A 16,870-nucleotide genomic window follows, 5' to 3' on the forward strand; every position below is an offset into this window, starting at 1 on the left:
TGTACAATTAGAAGGAGAGAAAAAGCCACTTATGACTAGGGTGAGAAAAGATGTCAGCATAATCAAATTGCCTTTCTGATGGCAGAATAATTTGCCTGACTCTTGTCCAGCTTTCTTGGAGAGCTTACATTGTTTCCAAAACTTAGAGCTCTTGACCTATGTTTAAAAATCCCTTAAGAAACAAAGACACAGAGGCCACCTTCCCTTCTCTCCCCAGGGCTTCCACTGCCCTTCTTATTCACTGGCCCTGACTCAAGGGTCTTTGTAGTAGGTCACAAAATTAAGTGTACATTGACATGAGAATGTTATCTTGTTGGCAATTACCAGCTATGAAATCAGTTCATCTCCACTGGCCCCAATTCAGGGGTCTTCATAGTAAGACACGAAACTAAGTGCACACTTGACATGGCAATGTGATCTTTTGGGCAATTACCAGCTATGAAATCAATTCAACTAGATGAGATGATTCTTTTCCTGCTTGGATCTCAAAAGAAATTGTCATGACTGTCACTTTGTTACTAAAATAAGTGATAATTTGGATGGGTTAATTGTTGAGTTATATTTTGTTTTGTTTTTATAACTTGAAAATTTATGAGTTCTTAACTGTCATTTAAAAGGGATTGTGACTTCAGCTATTAAAACCAATTTATTATAACAAGCATGTAAGAATTTCTCTAAGGCATTTTGTTTTCCCTAGCTTTGAAGATCAGCACAGAAAACTGAACTTATGGATCCATGAAATGGAAGAAAGGCTAAATACAGAAAACTTGGGAGAGAGTAAACAGCACATTCCTGAGAAGAAAAACGAAGTTCATAAAGTTGAAATGTTTCTGGGAGAACTGCTGGCTGCAAGGTATGGTCCAGAAATGGAACAGGTCCTTTACCTCTTACCATGTTTTAGACGAGTTGCTTGGTTGTTTGGCTTGGTTTTGATTGGTTGATTAGTTGGTTTGTGCCTGTCCTTGAATGTCTAGAATACAAATGATCATGCTGCTTTTTGCAGCAGTGCAGCATTCTGGCGAGGGTGCAGGATGGAAGTAAGAAGTTCATCTGCATTCCAGATCCACCTCCAGTTTGTTCAAGAAATTGGGCAGGTCACTTATCTCGTCACTCTTGATTTTAGCCTTTAAACATTGTGTTAATAATACTGTACTTTCCTCCCTGGGGTTATTTTGAGGATTAATTAGCATAATGTGAAGCTGATAGAAAGGAAAGAAAACCACACATTCACAGTGACTGTAAAGATTAAAAAAATGAGTGCCATAGATCTCAATTTCCATATGTTATTCACACATTTCAGAGTCCCGTTCCATTTCCCACCTATCCATCCTTGTAACCTTAATAAAGTGAAAGGTATGGTCAAGTCTGACTTTGTGGTTTCTGTTCCCAACTACAGTATTTATCTCTTCATTGCTTCCCACTGAGAAAACATTTCTGGCTCCTTTCCCAGGCAAAGTTCCCTGATGTGTGCTTTTGACCCTGCCACGTTCAGGGCTTTGCTCCCAGATTTGTGCTCCATTTCTGGCATTTTCACTCACTCACTCTCTCCATTGGAAGATATTTCCACAGGAGAAGTGCAGCTTGGCTTTGGCTCCTTGGGCTTCCTTAACTTTCCTCTTAAAGAGCCAGTGCATTTACATAAGAAGCAGAAGAGGATGACGCCCCCTCTGCTTGATCAAATAAGTCAGAAACCATCATATTATAAATCATTCTACTATAAAGACACATGCACATGTATGTTTATTGCAGCACTGTTCACAATAGCAAAGACTTGAAACCAACCCAAATGCCCATCAGTGATAGACTGGATAAAGAAAATGTCACACATACACACCATGGAATACTATGCAGCCATAAAAAAGTATGAGTTAATATCCTTTGCAGGGACATGGATGAAGCTGGAAACCATCATTCTCAGCAAACTAACACAAAAGCAGAAAACCAAGCAGCTCATGTTCCCACTCATAAGTGGGTGTTGAACAATGAGAACACATGGACACAGGGAGGGGAAAATCACACACCAGGACCTGTCAGGGTATGAGGGGCTAGGGGAGAGATAGCATTAGGAGAAATACCTAGTGTAGATGATGGGTTAATGGGTGCAGCAAACCACCATGGCACATGTATACCTATGTAACAAACCTTCACATGCTGCACATGTATCCCAGAACTTAAAGTATTTAAAAAAAAATCCTGAATTGAAATCATAGTCATTCTCTGTTCCCACTGAGTCCGCTTTTTAGTGAAACATGCCCAGTATTCCTTGTCTTGAAAAACAAACATACAAACAAATGCACAAGAGAACCCATGCTGATGACTACTTGTGGGTGTGCTAGTTTGATGACTATTTTAAATTGTCCCTGAAATACGTTGGACCATCTCTGTGAGCCCTTACTATAGTGTAAGCTCTTCGTTTACTCCATGCACCCCAGTTTCCAACTATGAGTTCCCCAAGATCAAGGACTTAAGAACTATATCATTTTCTATTTGTTACCTAGTATAGTGCCAGAAAAACAGAAAATGTTCACTGAATTAACACAATAATAACATCATTCCAACCAAATAACTTTCTGAAAATTACATTGCACTTAAATTTTGCTTTTTAAATGTTGACTCGTGTCTAGATACAATATAACACACCCAGACCTACTTCTCTTCTTCCAGACTTTTTAAATGGCTTTCCATATTCTCAACTTTCATTTCTTCTCTACAGGCTGCTCATTGCCTTCCTCTGTATCTGTTTCTCCTGTCATCATTACAGCAAAACTCCATTAGAGAAAGTGGCCCAAATAAACTTCAACAGCAAATTCAAGGTCTTTTATATTCCTCGTTGTTTTTCTAATAATTGCAACTTTTTTTTTTTTGCATCGATAAGCATGCAATCTTTCTTGCAGTTTCACTCTCTGAAATTCCGGGACCAGTTGCTTGGAGACCTTACATGTGCTTGTTTCTGGGTTCTTTCCCTCCAGCCTGTCCACTTCTGCAGACAATCCTAACACACCATTCTGGTCACTCAGGTTCTCCACTGGGCCACCTGACTTCTCTCACTGGGCCACCTGACTTCTCTCACTGGGCCACCTGACTTCTCTCACTGGGCCACCTGACTTCTCTCACTGGCTTGCTGCTTGCTCCTCCTAGTCTTCTAGATTTTTTCCATCATTATATTTTCTCTATTTCCAATATTTTAAGGAGATGCCCTGTATAAAATACCTCAGCTTAAGACTCATGGATTTTTTATCATGCATTAAGCAATTCATCTCATAGTAAGAAGGGAAATCTCTTGTCTTGAATTATTATTTAACTGACATCATTGCTTAAGCCACCTTCTTGTCTCACCAAACAGATTACAAGTTTTTTATTTCATTTTATTTTATTGGTTCCAGGGTACATGTGCAGGATGTGCAATTTGTTACAGAGTAGGTGTCTTGTTGTATAACTCTTTGTATATCTCAGGGTGGTCCACAGGATATATTTCCATAGTGGCCACTCTAAAAAAAATTTGAAACATTCAATTTTCATGAGAGATTCACGTTCTATTCTTTTTCTAGTAGTCACAACAGTTTATGTTAAGACATCCCTATGATCCTCTCTGGTATCCTGGGCTTTTCTCAGTAAATGCATGGATAAGAATTCAGAACTCTGCAGGCCAGGCACAGTGGCTCACGCCTGTAATCCCAGCACTTTGGGAAGCTGAGGCAGGTGGATCACCTGAGGTTGGGAGTTCAAGACCAATCTGACCAACATGGAGAAACCCCATATCTACAAAAAATACAAAATTAGCTGGGCATGGTGGCACATGCCTGTAATCCCAGCTCCTTGGGAGGCTGAGGCAGGAGAATCACTTGAACCTGGGAGGTGAAAGTTGCAGTGAGCTGAGATCACACCATTGCACTCCAGCCTGGGCAATAAGAGCAAAATTCTGTCTCAAAAAAAAAAAAAAAAGAATTCAGAACTCTGTAAAATGGGATAAAACCAACCAAGCCACATGGTGATTACATTTTTCCCTTGATCCAATTAACATGGCTCCAAACTTAAATAAGCTCAATACCCAAGGTATAACCAGTAAACTCAGAAGCACTCTTACAACGGCTTTTCGAAAGAACATTTTTTTTCCCCACCCAGTCTCTGCACAATATTGTGTTGGGTCTTGGGAACATAAGATGAGTATAATGTCCCTAGCTTTTAGAAAGTGAAACCCTTATGATTGAAATAGTCGGTATATGAGGCGATAGAGCAAGACAAGGAGCAGAGGGCACAAAGAGATCCCACACTCTCCTCCCACCCTGAGTTGGCTTGGATCCTCTTGGGATTGTGATGGCTGCGCGGAGCTCTGAACAGGCAACTAAGAATGCAACAGTGCTGAGCAGAAGGGTTTTCATGAAGGAGGAATCTCCATGTAGCTACAAGACAGCAGGGATTTTGAGAATTTCAGGGAGTTTTCATCATCTGACAATTAAATAGTAATGGAGAGATGCTACAGAGAAGCCTGGAGAGGCAGCTGGGCCCATTTTCTGAATTGAATTTCTGAAAATACGGTAAGTAATACAGTAGGTTCCACCACTGCTATTTGGATGCAGGCACAGCACAGACTGAATGGTATCCCCCAATGGGTACTGACAACATTAAGAGAGATCATAAGAGAATGAAATAGCCAGGCCAGTTCCCAGCATCTTTATTTAAAAGGCATGTCAGCTATGAGCTTGTGTCTGGTTACCGCTCCAATATCAACAATCATTTGTTGCTTCCCTGCACTCCAGAATGTCAGAACTAATTTTCTTTTCTTTTTTTCAGAGAGTCTCTTGATAAGCTTTCCCAGAGAGGGCAACTTCTGAGTGAGGAAGGCCATGGTGCCGGGCAGGAGGGCCGCCTGTGTTCCCAGCTCCTCACGAGCCACCAGAACCTACTTAGAATGACCAAAGAGAAACTCCGGAGCTGCCAGGTAGCCCTGCAGGAGCATGAAGCCCTGGAGGAAGCACTGCAGAGCATGTGGTCCTGGGTGAAGGCAATTCAGGACAGACTGGCCTGTGCAGAGAGTACTCTTGGGAGCAAAGACACCTTGGAGAAACGGCTGTCACAAATACAGGTACGTGCGACACCAGCCGGATAATGACAACTGCTGAACCCTCATTTGATTAGATTCACAGGCACTCATGTTGTGTCCTAATTGTTCTGTAAGGCTCTAAATGAGGATTGTGTGGGCAAAATGGAGAAATTGGGCAAAAAGGATATGGAAGTAACATTTTTCCCCTTCGTAAAGAAACATTTTTGTTTTAATAGCTTTAAATAATTTTAAATTTGATTTAGTAAATATTCAGCAAGCGTTATTGAATATCTACTCTGCTCCAAGCACTCTGCAAGTTGCTGGGAATATAGAGATAAAGGTTAGGCCCCGTTTTCTAGGAGTTCAGTCTAGGGGAAGACACCAACCTGTCAATTGTTACTTTCAATACAGAGTGTGTGCAGAGGCCGTGATTGAAGCCATCAAGGGTATATTGAAAACACAGAGGAGATTACCAACCCAGAGGATAGTCAATGAAGGTGACCTTGAAAGAGAGAAATTTGCCAGGCAATTAGTGTAGGGGACTGTTGGATTTTAGACAGGGTTGTCTTCATTTTCAAAAGAATTTATTTTGACGCTTTGAAACTGAAGTCAATACAATTATACTTTCTAGGTTAGTGGCCAAAAGTTTTCTAAGAATTTATATTGGAATTAATCTTTGACTCCTAGACTCCCAGAAACCTAATTTTAAGTATATTGCAATAGGACCCAGAGTTTGTTGTTTTCATTTTAAGGTAAGTAAAGTATTCCTACCTCAATTCTTAAGGAAAACATTACCTTTCTTTTCTTAATAGAAGAAAGTTTTTACATTCCTACTGACGAGTATTCTTTCTCCCTTTCCAGGATATTCTCCTGATGAAAGGTGAAGGGGAAGTTATGTTGAATATGGCCATCGGCAAGGGGGAACAGGCCTTGAGAAGTAGCAACAAAGAAGGTCAGAGGGTGATTCAGACACAGCTAGAGACCCTTAAAGAAGTGTGGGCTGACATCATGAGCTCCTCCGTCCACGCTCAGAGGTACAGAACCTATTTTTAGTGTTTGTTTGCCTAAGTCCAATGCAGTGACTTCATAAAATGGTGGAGCAGTGCCGCGGTCACCTGGGTTAGAATTCCCAAGTATGTTACTTTAGCTGGTTGTATGTATGCCTGTCTTTGTCTAAGTTGTGTTTTCCACAGGGTGATGACTGGTTTTTGCTTGTTAGCTTGCTTTGTTTCTATGTTCTTGTTGCATTTTAAAAATGTTTAAATCTCCCTTATTATCTCTCATGGAATCTTACATGACATGGGTTCAGCAAAACATCTCCTTAAAAGCCATCAAAGCAAGAATATATGGTTCTTTAATCACTTGAATACATTTTAGCTTAAGGAACATGTGGAAAATTAAGCTGTTTGCAGCTGTTGAGCTTAATTGTAAATGTGTTCCTCGACTAGAAGTCATACCACCCCCATTTGCGTTATAGGAATTGTGTAGGGTAGTTTTAACTGTCACAGTGATGGGGGAATATCCCTGGCATTTAGTGACTGAGGCACAAACAGCTCATGTCCTGCAAAGTGTGGAATGTTTTCACACAAGCAACCATCAGCCCATCCAGAATAGAGCCCAGCCCGTAGGGCTCTGTTGATAATCACCTGTACCAGACACTGATGAGGAAGTAGGGAAACCCTCGACTGTGACACCAGGTAGTGTATTTGTTGTTGTTGCAATTATAAGTGGGGGATTTCTACCTACCTCCCTCTTCTCAGAGTATCCATAAATAATCTGGCTCATTTGTTGAACAAATGACCATCAGTCAGAATTACAGTAAAAAAGAGCCATATTCTGGAGGTGTGACATCCTCTTAGATCATTGACAACCGTGGCGCCCAATGTGATCATAACAAAATAGATGATTAGAAGATTAAATTTCACACTAAGAAGACAATAACAGACACTGGAGCTTCCTTGAGGGTTGCAGATGGGAGGAGGGAGAGGAGCAGCAAAAAAATAACTGTCATGTACGAGACTTAGTACATAAGTAATAAAATAATCTCTACCACAAACCCCTATGACACAAGTTTACCTGTATATCTACTCTGCACATATACCCTTGAACCTAAGATAAAAATTTTAAAAAATGTTTAAAGAAGATTCAAGTTCATGACAAAGCAAAACAGAAATAACGCTGCAGCTATCCACAGCAATGTAAACAATAATTCCTGGTTACAACTAACAGTTTGGAGGTTTTGTTTGGTTTTGTTGTTTTTTCCTTTAATATGGAGCATAGGCAGCAATTCTCAAAGTCAGCAGGACTTTGCGTCTTAGTAATAACTCACAATGGTCAGCAAAGAAAAAACATCAGATGCTGTAGTTGTCTTACTCTATATCATAGACTGCCGGAGCATGAACTAAGCTTCCCGAGGCTTGGCTTAGACCAGTTTCCTAAAAGTTCACAGGAATATGGGTAGATATTTTCAGATGTTAGAATAAGATGTTACATGCAGGAAGCAGACTCTGGTCTTTGACTCCACTATTTCAGCAAGAAGTTAAATTTGACAGTGACATATTGAGTAATAGCAGTGTTCAAAGTATTTTGTTAAGATAATGAAACAAAACAGAAAGGTTTTTGCCCTCTAAAAGCTCAGAACTAGCATAGGATGTATTTTGGAGTATTCTGACTCAGACCATATTATAACAGTTTTCAAAATGCACTGTGGGGCTGTAGAAGGATGCAGAGTCTTGGTGGCTAATGCCTGTAATCCCAGCACTTTGGGAAGCTGAGGTAGGTGGATTGCTTAAGCCCAGGATTTTGAAACTAGTCTGGGCAACAGGACGAAACTATGTCTTTACAGAAAATGCAAAAATTATTGAATTCACGGTCAAAATAAAAAAATATATACAAAAATTAGCCAGGTGTGGTGGCACGCACTTGTGGTCCCAGCTACTTGGGAGGCTGAGGTGGGAGGATCACCTGATCCTGGGAGGCAGAGGTTGCAGTGAGCTATGACTGCATCACAGCACTCCAGCCTTGGTGACAGAGTGAGACTCTGTATTTAAAAAAAAGGATGGGAGACTTTTTAGAAAATTATTTGAGGAACAGGCAGGACTTTAAAACCTGCTTGATGAGGTTCCATGGATGCAAAAGCAGCAGTTTGAGCCAATGCTGGATGTTCATTTACCATAGGATTTTAATTTCAGGTTCATAGACTTGTATGTAAGGGGGGCTGTGGAAATCAGTGCAGATAAGTTTAGAATAGTTTTAACGCTTCATAATGGAGGGATTTTTCCTAAATGCCAGTCTGGAGAGCCTTTTGATTGACTATCTAGAAAGCTATTATATTTGTGACTATTTTTCTCATCAATACTTGAGCATTCATTCACATATTCGACACAAAAGCACTGTATATTGTGTGTGTGTGTGTGTGTCCCTAAATGAAAATCAACCTAGTGATATATCATTTACTCGGGAAGGACACCTTGGATTTTGAATTCCAGTCAACAAATAATCACCATCTGATTTTAATAAGATAAACTATTAATAATCCCAAGAAAATTAAGAACTGATTTATGTGAAATAAAATTTCATTGATGTTCCAGTGCCGAATTTCAACAACATAACATGTAAATGTGTCTGTTCATTTAGGACAGTTAGCATTTGGAAAACAAATTCCAGATGCATGTATGACCACAACTTCTTACTTCATGTTTTAATATTGATTTACTTCGTTCAAGGGACCTGTAGTGAGGATCTGAGGAATCAGAGAGGTAGTGTTTCTCCCTGCACTCAAAAGCAGCATTTTCATCACTTCCAGTAGCATTCAGTAAAATAATTGGCATGAATGTCTAGCCTTGAGATTGGTCTTCACCAGAGATGTCAAGATAACTCATTTTTGTTAATATGTGCATTAATTCTAGCACTTTAGAGTCTATAATTAGCCAATGGAATGACTATCTAGAGAGGAAAAACCAGTTGGAGCAGTGGATGGAATCAGTGGATCAAAAAGTAGAACATCCCTTACAACCACAGCCAGGTCTGAAAGAGAAGTTCGCCCTGCTTGACCATCTCCAGTCCGTCCTGTCTGAGGCGGAAGATCATTCCAGAGCCCTTCACCGTCTAAATGCAAAGTCCAGGGAGCTCTACGAGAAGACAGAGGATGAGTCTTTCAAGGACACAGCTCAAGAGGAGCTGAAAACACAGTTTACTGATATAATGACTGTTGCCAAGGTTAGTGCTTTGTATTGAAAATAGATGCTTTACAATACATTAATGTAATATATTGTTTTATATTAATAATATAATGACTGTTGCCAAGGTCAGGCTCAGGTAAAAAGAAACTGGATTAAATTGTTGGAGGATTGGCTGCTCTAAAACTATTTATACATTCAGTAAATGGATATTACAGAAAGATAATTTCTTACTATAAATGCCTATGCATTTTTCTCTTTCTGCGATCTTGAGATTCCTCTTTATTCCTTATTTATTTTCTTTGTCTACTTTTTTAGTCTTATCTATCTACTCTGTACATCAAATGTCACTGTTTAAAGGTTTTTCTCTTTTGCTGCACTTATATTTGTTATATTAAATGCAAATCTATTTACTTCCAAGATTCAATCATGTACAAAATATTGTATTCATCTCTCATCTTAGTAAAACTGTATTTTTCTATATTCGAAAGTATAAACTCCTTTATATAATATCAAAAATATCTTTCTAATTCTCTATATGAATCTTTCATTTCCTTCATAATTATTCTTTGGTATATTTGTAAATATTATAGTAATTTAGGGAGAAAGTTTTTGTTGTTTTCTGCTTTTTCCTTCCTTTGGTTCACCTTGTTGGGAACTAACCCTTCTCTTGTTGACACTACAATTATTAACAGATGTGCTTCTTTATCTTCATTTTCATCTTGGTAATGATTAAGAGCTATGACTCAAGTCAGAAAGATGTAAGTTTGAATTCTGGCTTTGACACTTTTGAATGTGTGACTTTGGCCATGATTACACGTTACCTAACCTCTCTAAGCTTGAGCGTCTTTTCCTATAACATGATGATAATAATGGTATCTTCTGCACAGGACTGTTGTGAAGATTAAATAAGCAAATGTATTTAAAGTGCTGAGCAAAATGCTGTACAGCAAACTAACAAATAATTGCTTTAATAAGAATGAATATCATAGTAATTATTAAGTGGATTGTTAGTGAGGGATGTTAGCCAACATACATTAAGCATAGATTTCCATACTAAGGTAGAAAACGGTAAGCTTACAGGAAACTAGTTGCTTTTCCAAAGAGTTAAATTTGATAGTTTTAAGCTATTATATTCAGAGAAAATTCAAGAACAAGAATGAAATTTTCTGAGATTTATTAAGAGACTTCTATCAGGCATGTTGTCTTATCTGATTTCATGTTCTCAAAAGGATTACTGTTAAGGTAGCCATTTCTTTGTTTACTAGGAAAAAATGAGGAAAGTGGAAGAGATTGTGAAAGACCATCTAATGTATTTAGATGCAGTCCAGGAGTTTACAGATTGGCTCCATTCAGCCAAGGAAGAACTTCACCGGTGGTCAGATATGTCTGGAGATTCATCAGCCACCCAGAAAAAGTTGTCAAAAATTAAGGTCAGAAAATGAGCAGATGCTGTATCTACATTGCTTTATTCCTTCTTGAGTACAACGTACTTTTGATAAGTATTTTGTGGATAAGATTCTGTTATTTCAAATCTTGCCTTCCTGTTTTCTATATGATGGTGTTTATTACCTCATGCCTCACTGATTCTAAACATAAACAAGAGTACTGAGAAGAATTCAAAAGGCTTTACACTTGTGAACAAAATGTAACACTGTCTTTACATTTCTGTATGCAAATGTGCTTATTGCTGTAATATGACAGGCTAGGAAATGGCTACCTTGGTGGGCTGAGAAAACCAGATATCATTGTTTAGCACCATGGAAGAAAAGTGTACATAGTAACTTGGTTAAATGTATTGTAGCAATAACCTGGGAAATGCTATTCTGGATGTGTTATTCTGCTTTCCTAGACAGCATCCAACAACAGGATAGAAGGGAGTACTTCAAAGGAGATTAAAAGTATCATGGCACACATACACCATGGAATATTACGCAGCCATCAAAAACGATGAGTTTGCATCCTTTGTAGGGACATGGATGAACCTGGAAACCATCATTCTCAGCAAACTGACACAAGAACACAAAATCAAACATTGCATGTTCTCACTCATAGACGAGTGTTGAACAATGGGAACACATGGACACAGGGAGGGGAGCACTATACACTGGGGTCTGTTGGGGGGGTGTGGGGGGGGACAGCGGGGGGTAGGGAGTTGGGGAGAGATAGCATGGGGAGAAATGCCAGATATAGGTGAAGGGGAGGAAGGCAGCAAATCACACTGCCACGTATGCACCTATGCAACAATCTTGCATGTTTTTCACATGTACCCCAAAACCTAAAATGCAATAAAAAAAAAAAAGTATCATCATTTAATCCTCATAGGACAATTTCTAAAACAGAAATTTACCTTTCTAGGGGAGTTGCAGACTCTAGCATCTTTTAGTAAATTTCTAGTTGCTTAAATATTAAATCGTAATCATTTTTCTCTCATGGAAAATAATGGATTTTAAGATTAAAATGAAGCAGCAATGAAATCCTTAGTGGTTTAGTTTTAGAGGAGGAAATGATGGGAATAAATGGTGTAATTGTGTCAGTAATTTAAAATTCAAATTGTTTTGAATTTTTTTTTTTTTTTTGAGACGGAGTTTCACTCTTGTTACCCAGGCTGGAGTGCAATGGCACGATCTCGGCTCACCGCAACCTCCGCCTCCTGGGTTCAGGCAATTCTCCTGCCTCAGCCTCCTGAGTAGCTGGGATTACAGGCACGCGCCACCATGCCCAGCTAATTTTTTGTATTTTTAGTAGAGACGGGGTTTCACCATGTTGACCAGGATGGTCTCGATCTCTTGACCTCGTGATCCACCCACCTCGGCCTCCCAAAGTGCTGGGATTACAAGCATGAGCCACCGCGCCCGGCCCTCTAAAAGCATTATCTTATTTAAATCTTATGATTATGTATGTTTTAACTGAGATAATAACATAAAATCACTTTTTAAGTCTTTTTTTCTGTTATTTTTTAAAATCCTTATTTGATACATTTCTTAGTAATATTCTAATTTATTTATCCATCCTTCCATCCATTTATCTACTCATTTATCCATTTATTCAGCCAAGATTATGCATCCCCTAAGGAACTTGCAGTCCAGTGAGGAAAAGTGATCCACAAACTGGTTTTTGTAAAATAATACACAAAATGTAATGAGAGCTTACTGCACTATTAGAGTTCAGGCTCTGAAATCAGAGAAACCCAATGCTGCATGCTTCTTCTATTGGCTATCTAGCTGTGTCTTTCAGCAAGTCACCTGATGTCCTCAAGCCTCAACCTCTCAGTTGGTTAAAAAATGCATAAATAAAAATAGTACCTGTCTAATAGAGTTGTTTTGGCAACCAGATTAGATCATTCATATAAAACTTGTAGTATCATGCCTGCCACACAGAACACACCTAATGAGAAAATTCAGTGGATTTGGTAAATGAGTGATTAATTGGCTATAGCATGACAAGGTGGGAAGAGTCAGGGATGATGGTCTTTACCTAGAATCCACAGGACTCTCGTCACCTGAAGAAAATAATTACATGCAGAGGAGCCTGGTGACAGAGGGGAAGACATGAGGAGTTCGTTGATAATCAGATCCAATTTGAACTGCCAGGTAGTAGTAACGTTTTGGGGGCAGTTGTATATTCAAGCCGAATTTCAGGTTAGGGAGATGGATTGACGACACAGAGTTGAAAGTGATTAGTGTGTAATTTGTTGTTAAAGCCACCAAAGTGGATAAAACCAAGAACCAAGACCTATGTATAAAGCACATGCAACAATGGGCACAGGACCAAAAGCTGGGTACTACCAATATTTAAGAAGCCACAGGAGAAAATGATTTGAAAGGTAGAGAGAAAAAGGAGAGGAGAAGTAAGAAGAGGAAATGTAGGAGGGTGTGATGCCACCGTGGCAGGAGGCTGCCGTTAGGAGGAAGACTGAAGAATCCCTACTGGGTTTGACAGTGAGGCTGTTTGGGAACCAGTCTGAGAAACATTTGCACAGCAAGGGGAAACAAAGTTACATGGATGTAGGAGTAAAAGGCAGATGAGGAAGAGGAGATAGCAGAAATGGACTAATATTTCAAAAGTTAATAAGAGAAAGTAAAATAATTTTTTTACAAAGCCTGCTTCCTGGGTTGACAAATAGTCTTTTTTATTTGGAAAGTTAAAAATAATCTAATAAAATACTTCCAAAAAGACAAGGAATTGGCAAAAAGAAATTGGGATGGAAAACAGGAAGACTATGAGAAACTGCCTTTCAGAAGTTCAGGTCCAGCCTGAATGTAGGCTAGTATGTGGTCGGTTTTAAAAACCTTGAGGGAAATACATAAAGTACCTCCTCTGTCCTTCAACATCCTACCCCATCTACGGGAATAATCCCTGAGAAAAGACAACTCTAAAGCCAAATGTATATGGGTATGAGGGCGTGAATGTACATTTGTGTGTATGTGCATATCGTATGTTTAAAAATTTTAAATACCAGATAAGAAAATATATGCAAAAGCCTTTGTAAGACTCTTGACAATGATGATGTCATTAATCAAAATCTGAATGACTGGATTTCTGATTACAAATATTGAAGTGTTCCATTTTCATGCTAAGGAAAACTGGGATAAAGCATGAGAGAATATTTTGGGAAATTGACTTTTGGCCAATGATACCTTCTGAACTCCAAATTTGAAGTTGCACATAAAGGCAAATTATTATAAGTATTTAGGTCTATTAGACATAGCACTGGTTAAAAAGTTAATTTTTTCTTCATCAAATAACTATTATATGCACTAATAAACAGGAATGGTTTTTAGAATCCTGCTGCTGAGGAAAGATTGAATATGCATATCACACTGTGTATAAGGCTTTTCATGTCATCGTAATTTAGAGTACTGTACAACTGAATACTGAATACTTTCAAATGATCTATATCAAAATATGCCTCCATTGTATATAATTGTGAACAGATATATTTATTTCAAGTTAATTTAATGAGATGCAAGCTATATTATATAGACTAGTTAAGACATACTCTATGCTTAACATAATTTATTAAGCATGCTTCATCCTTAACATCCCAATGTTTCTTTACTTCTAATTGGTCACTGATTTTGTTTTTGAACTTTTTTGTGCCTAATTATCTTTTATTTCCATTTAATTCAATAGTAAAGTCATAATTTTGTAATAATATTAACAAAATCCTGCCTTCAGCAATAAATATGTAAATATATAAACATCCATTGGATAATATTTCACCAAGAAAAAATACAGTAAGAGAATGTATTCTCAGAGAGAAATGCCACAATTATATCAATTTAACAATGCATATGTGCCGGGCGTGGTGGCTCACTCCTGTAATCCTGGCACTTTGGGAGGCCAAGGCGGGCAGATCACAAGGTCAGGAGTTCGAGAGCAGCCTGGCCGACATGGTGAAAGCCTGTGTCTACTAAAGATACAAAAAGTTAGCCGAGTGTGATGGTGCATGCCTGTAATCCCAGCTACTCGGGAGGCTAAGGCAGGAGAATCGCTTGAACCTGGGAGGCGGAGGTTGCAATGAGCCAAGATCATGCCACTGCACTCCAGCCTGGGCGGCAGGGCAAGACTCCACCTCAAAAAAAAAATGCATATTTAATTTTGTCCTTTAGAGTATTTGTGTGCTTTAAGGCTAAGCTAAATTTGTTAACTTGGTTTTAGCTAAACTTTAATTTCTAGTGACTTTCTTAAGATAAAAAAATACTAATAAGTGAACCCAGTCCTAGAGGTTACTTTAAACTTTCAAGTAAGTCAGTCTGTGAATGAAATTATTCATTTTATTTGCTACAAAAAAATGTTTACTTAAGGTATTGCAGTATTTGGGATTGACTAGGGCTCGTTCTTTTGTTGTGATGAGTCTGATTGATTCCTTGCAGAACCGAAGTGTAATTTAAGCCACCACTCTGTGGAAAAAGATGAATTGAGAATAGAGCTCATGAGCAGAACACAGTTCTGCCACAATCTTTATTTACTTGAGCATCCACTTCGAGGGAAATATGGGTTTGATCATTTACAGGATCAATCCACCACAGGCAAATACTTGAGTTACTATCCAAACATTCTCACGAGTGCAAATAATGCCTGATTTCAGGGTCCCTGTTTAGTCTGTTTCAGGATATTGAGGATTCTTGAGATTTTTTTGCCATAAGCCTTAGGTGCTCATGATGACAGCTCCTGCTATTATGATTTAAGAGTGGGCAGATGAATTGATTCTAGGTCCTTGTGGCACACTTGCTGAAACTTCCTAGCAGGACAGGGTCCCCCTCTGTACACATTTGAAAACTTGCAGTCCAAGTGACTCACAGGCTCTTTGGTTACCATGGTGATATTCCATTACAGGAGCTGATAGATTCCAGAGAGATTGGTGCAAGCCGCCTCAGCAGAGTGGAGTCGCTGGCTCCTGAAGTGAAACAGAACACAACTGCCAGTGGGTGTGAGCTCATGCACACGGAGATGCAGGCCCTGCGTGCCGACTGGAAGCAGTGGGAAGACAGTGTCTTCCAAACGCAGAGCCGTTTGGAGGACCTGGTCAGCCAGATGGCCCTTTCGGAGCAGGAGTTCTCAGGCCAAGTGGCTCAACTGGAGCAGGCTCTGGAAGAGTTCAGTGCTCTTCTGAAAACCTGGGCTCAGCAGTTAACCCTCCTGGAAGGCAAGAACACGGATGAGGAGATAGTGGAATGCTGGCACAAAGGACAAGTAAGTTGGCTTCATGTTTTCTATTGGTGATTTTGCTTTAAAAAATGTTCTGTCACCCCTTATTCCTTAAAAAAAAAACTTGCTAATTAAAAACATGCAACATTCACACTTGGAAGAAGTATTTATCTCATTAAACAAGCAAAGTCTGATTTGTGGTCTTTCTGCCCATATCAAACTTTTATAAAAATAAAGATCTGGGTTCTTATTTGTGGCAGGAAACATCTGTTGTTAGCGGAGACATTTTACTTTCAATCCTATGGTGTAACAGCTTGTAATACTGTATTCAGCCATTCAGTCTGAAAAATGGCCTGTGGGCAGTGGCATAAATAGACAGAGAGTCATAGCTGTTTTCTTGCCAGTTAACTATTTCATACAACTAAATGATTGAACTTATAGCCTTAAAAGACTCATCTGGTAATCTCCTAAAGCACAACTAATAGTTTTCACCCCGATTAGCTCTCCTCTGTGTGGTTTTGACATCTGTTCTTGAATTAGCCCGTTAACAGAACTCCTACGTCACACTCCCTGGTCGCCTTCCCGGGCCTTTTTTTTTTTTTAAAGCTAATGGCAGCTTTTTAGAATGTGAGAAAGGGAAGTCTAGGAGGGAGGCTGAAGAATGAGCAACAGCTTAAACTCCTCTTCCTTTCTTTCACTGTCAAGCAGTGTCTTTGAAAGCCTTTTCAGTATTTCCAGTTTTATAATGCCCTGATTCACGGATGTCCTTAAAAGGCAGTTTAGTAAACTTCTCTGCTCCTATTTATGTTACGATCATTTCAAAATAGCTCCTGCCAGTAAGAAAGTCATGTAGTATTTCCAGCAGTGTCTTGTTTTAAATCAAGTATTTGAAACAAATACAACATGCCATAAAATAAAGCTTTCTATCTCCTTAAGCCAATTTATTTATAATGCTTCTAGGTTTTGGAATTTGTTTTTGCTGTTCTGTTGCATTTCC

At 39.0% G+C, this 16,870-nt stretch overlaps 1 protein-coding gene across 17 annotated transcripts in view; it reads left to right on the forward strand.

The window, feature by feature from the left end:
• SYNE1 (spectrin repeat containing nuclear envelope protein 1) overlaps positions 1–16,870 on the forward strand; it is a 521,352-nt gene that overhangs the window by 237,293 nt on the left and 267,189 nt on the right. For all 17 annotated transcript variants that reach the window (XR_010336584.1, XM_064360559.1, XM_064360560.1 and 14 more), the window contains 6 exons: positions 698–853; positions 4,792–5,083; positions 5,903–6,075; positions 8,950–9,259; positions 10,488–10,652; positions 15,562–15,918. Coding sequence is in view for 16 of the 17 variants with exons in the window: in XM_064360559.1 (XP_064216629.1) it covers positions 698–853; positions 4,792–5,083; positions 5,903–6,075; positions 8,950–9,259; positions 10,488–10,652; positions 15,562–15,918 (1,453 nt within the window). In the remaining variant the exon portion in view is untranslated. The remainder of the gene's footprint in view (positions 1–697; positions 854–4,791; positions 5,084–5,902; positions 6,076–8,949; positions 9,260–10,487; positions 10,653–15,561; positions 15,919–16,870) is intronic.

The sequence above is a fragment of the Aotus nancymaae genome, unplaced genomic scaffold (genome assembly GCF_030222135.1).
Source record: "Aotus nancymaae isolate 86718 unplaced genomic scaffold, 86718_ANA_hifiasm-v0.15.2.pri h1tg000040l, whole genome shotgun sequence".
Classification (NCBI taxonomy): Eukaryota; Metazoa; Chordata; class Mammalia; order Primates; family Aotidae; genus Aotus; species Aotus nancymaae.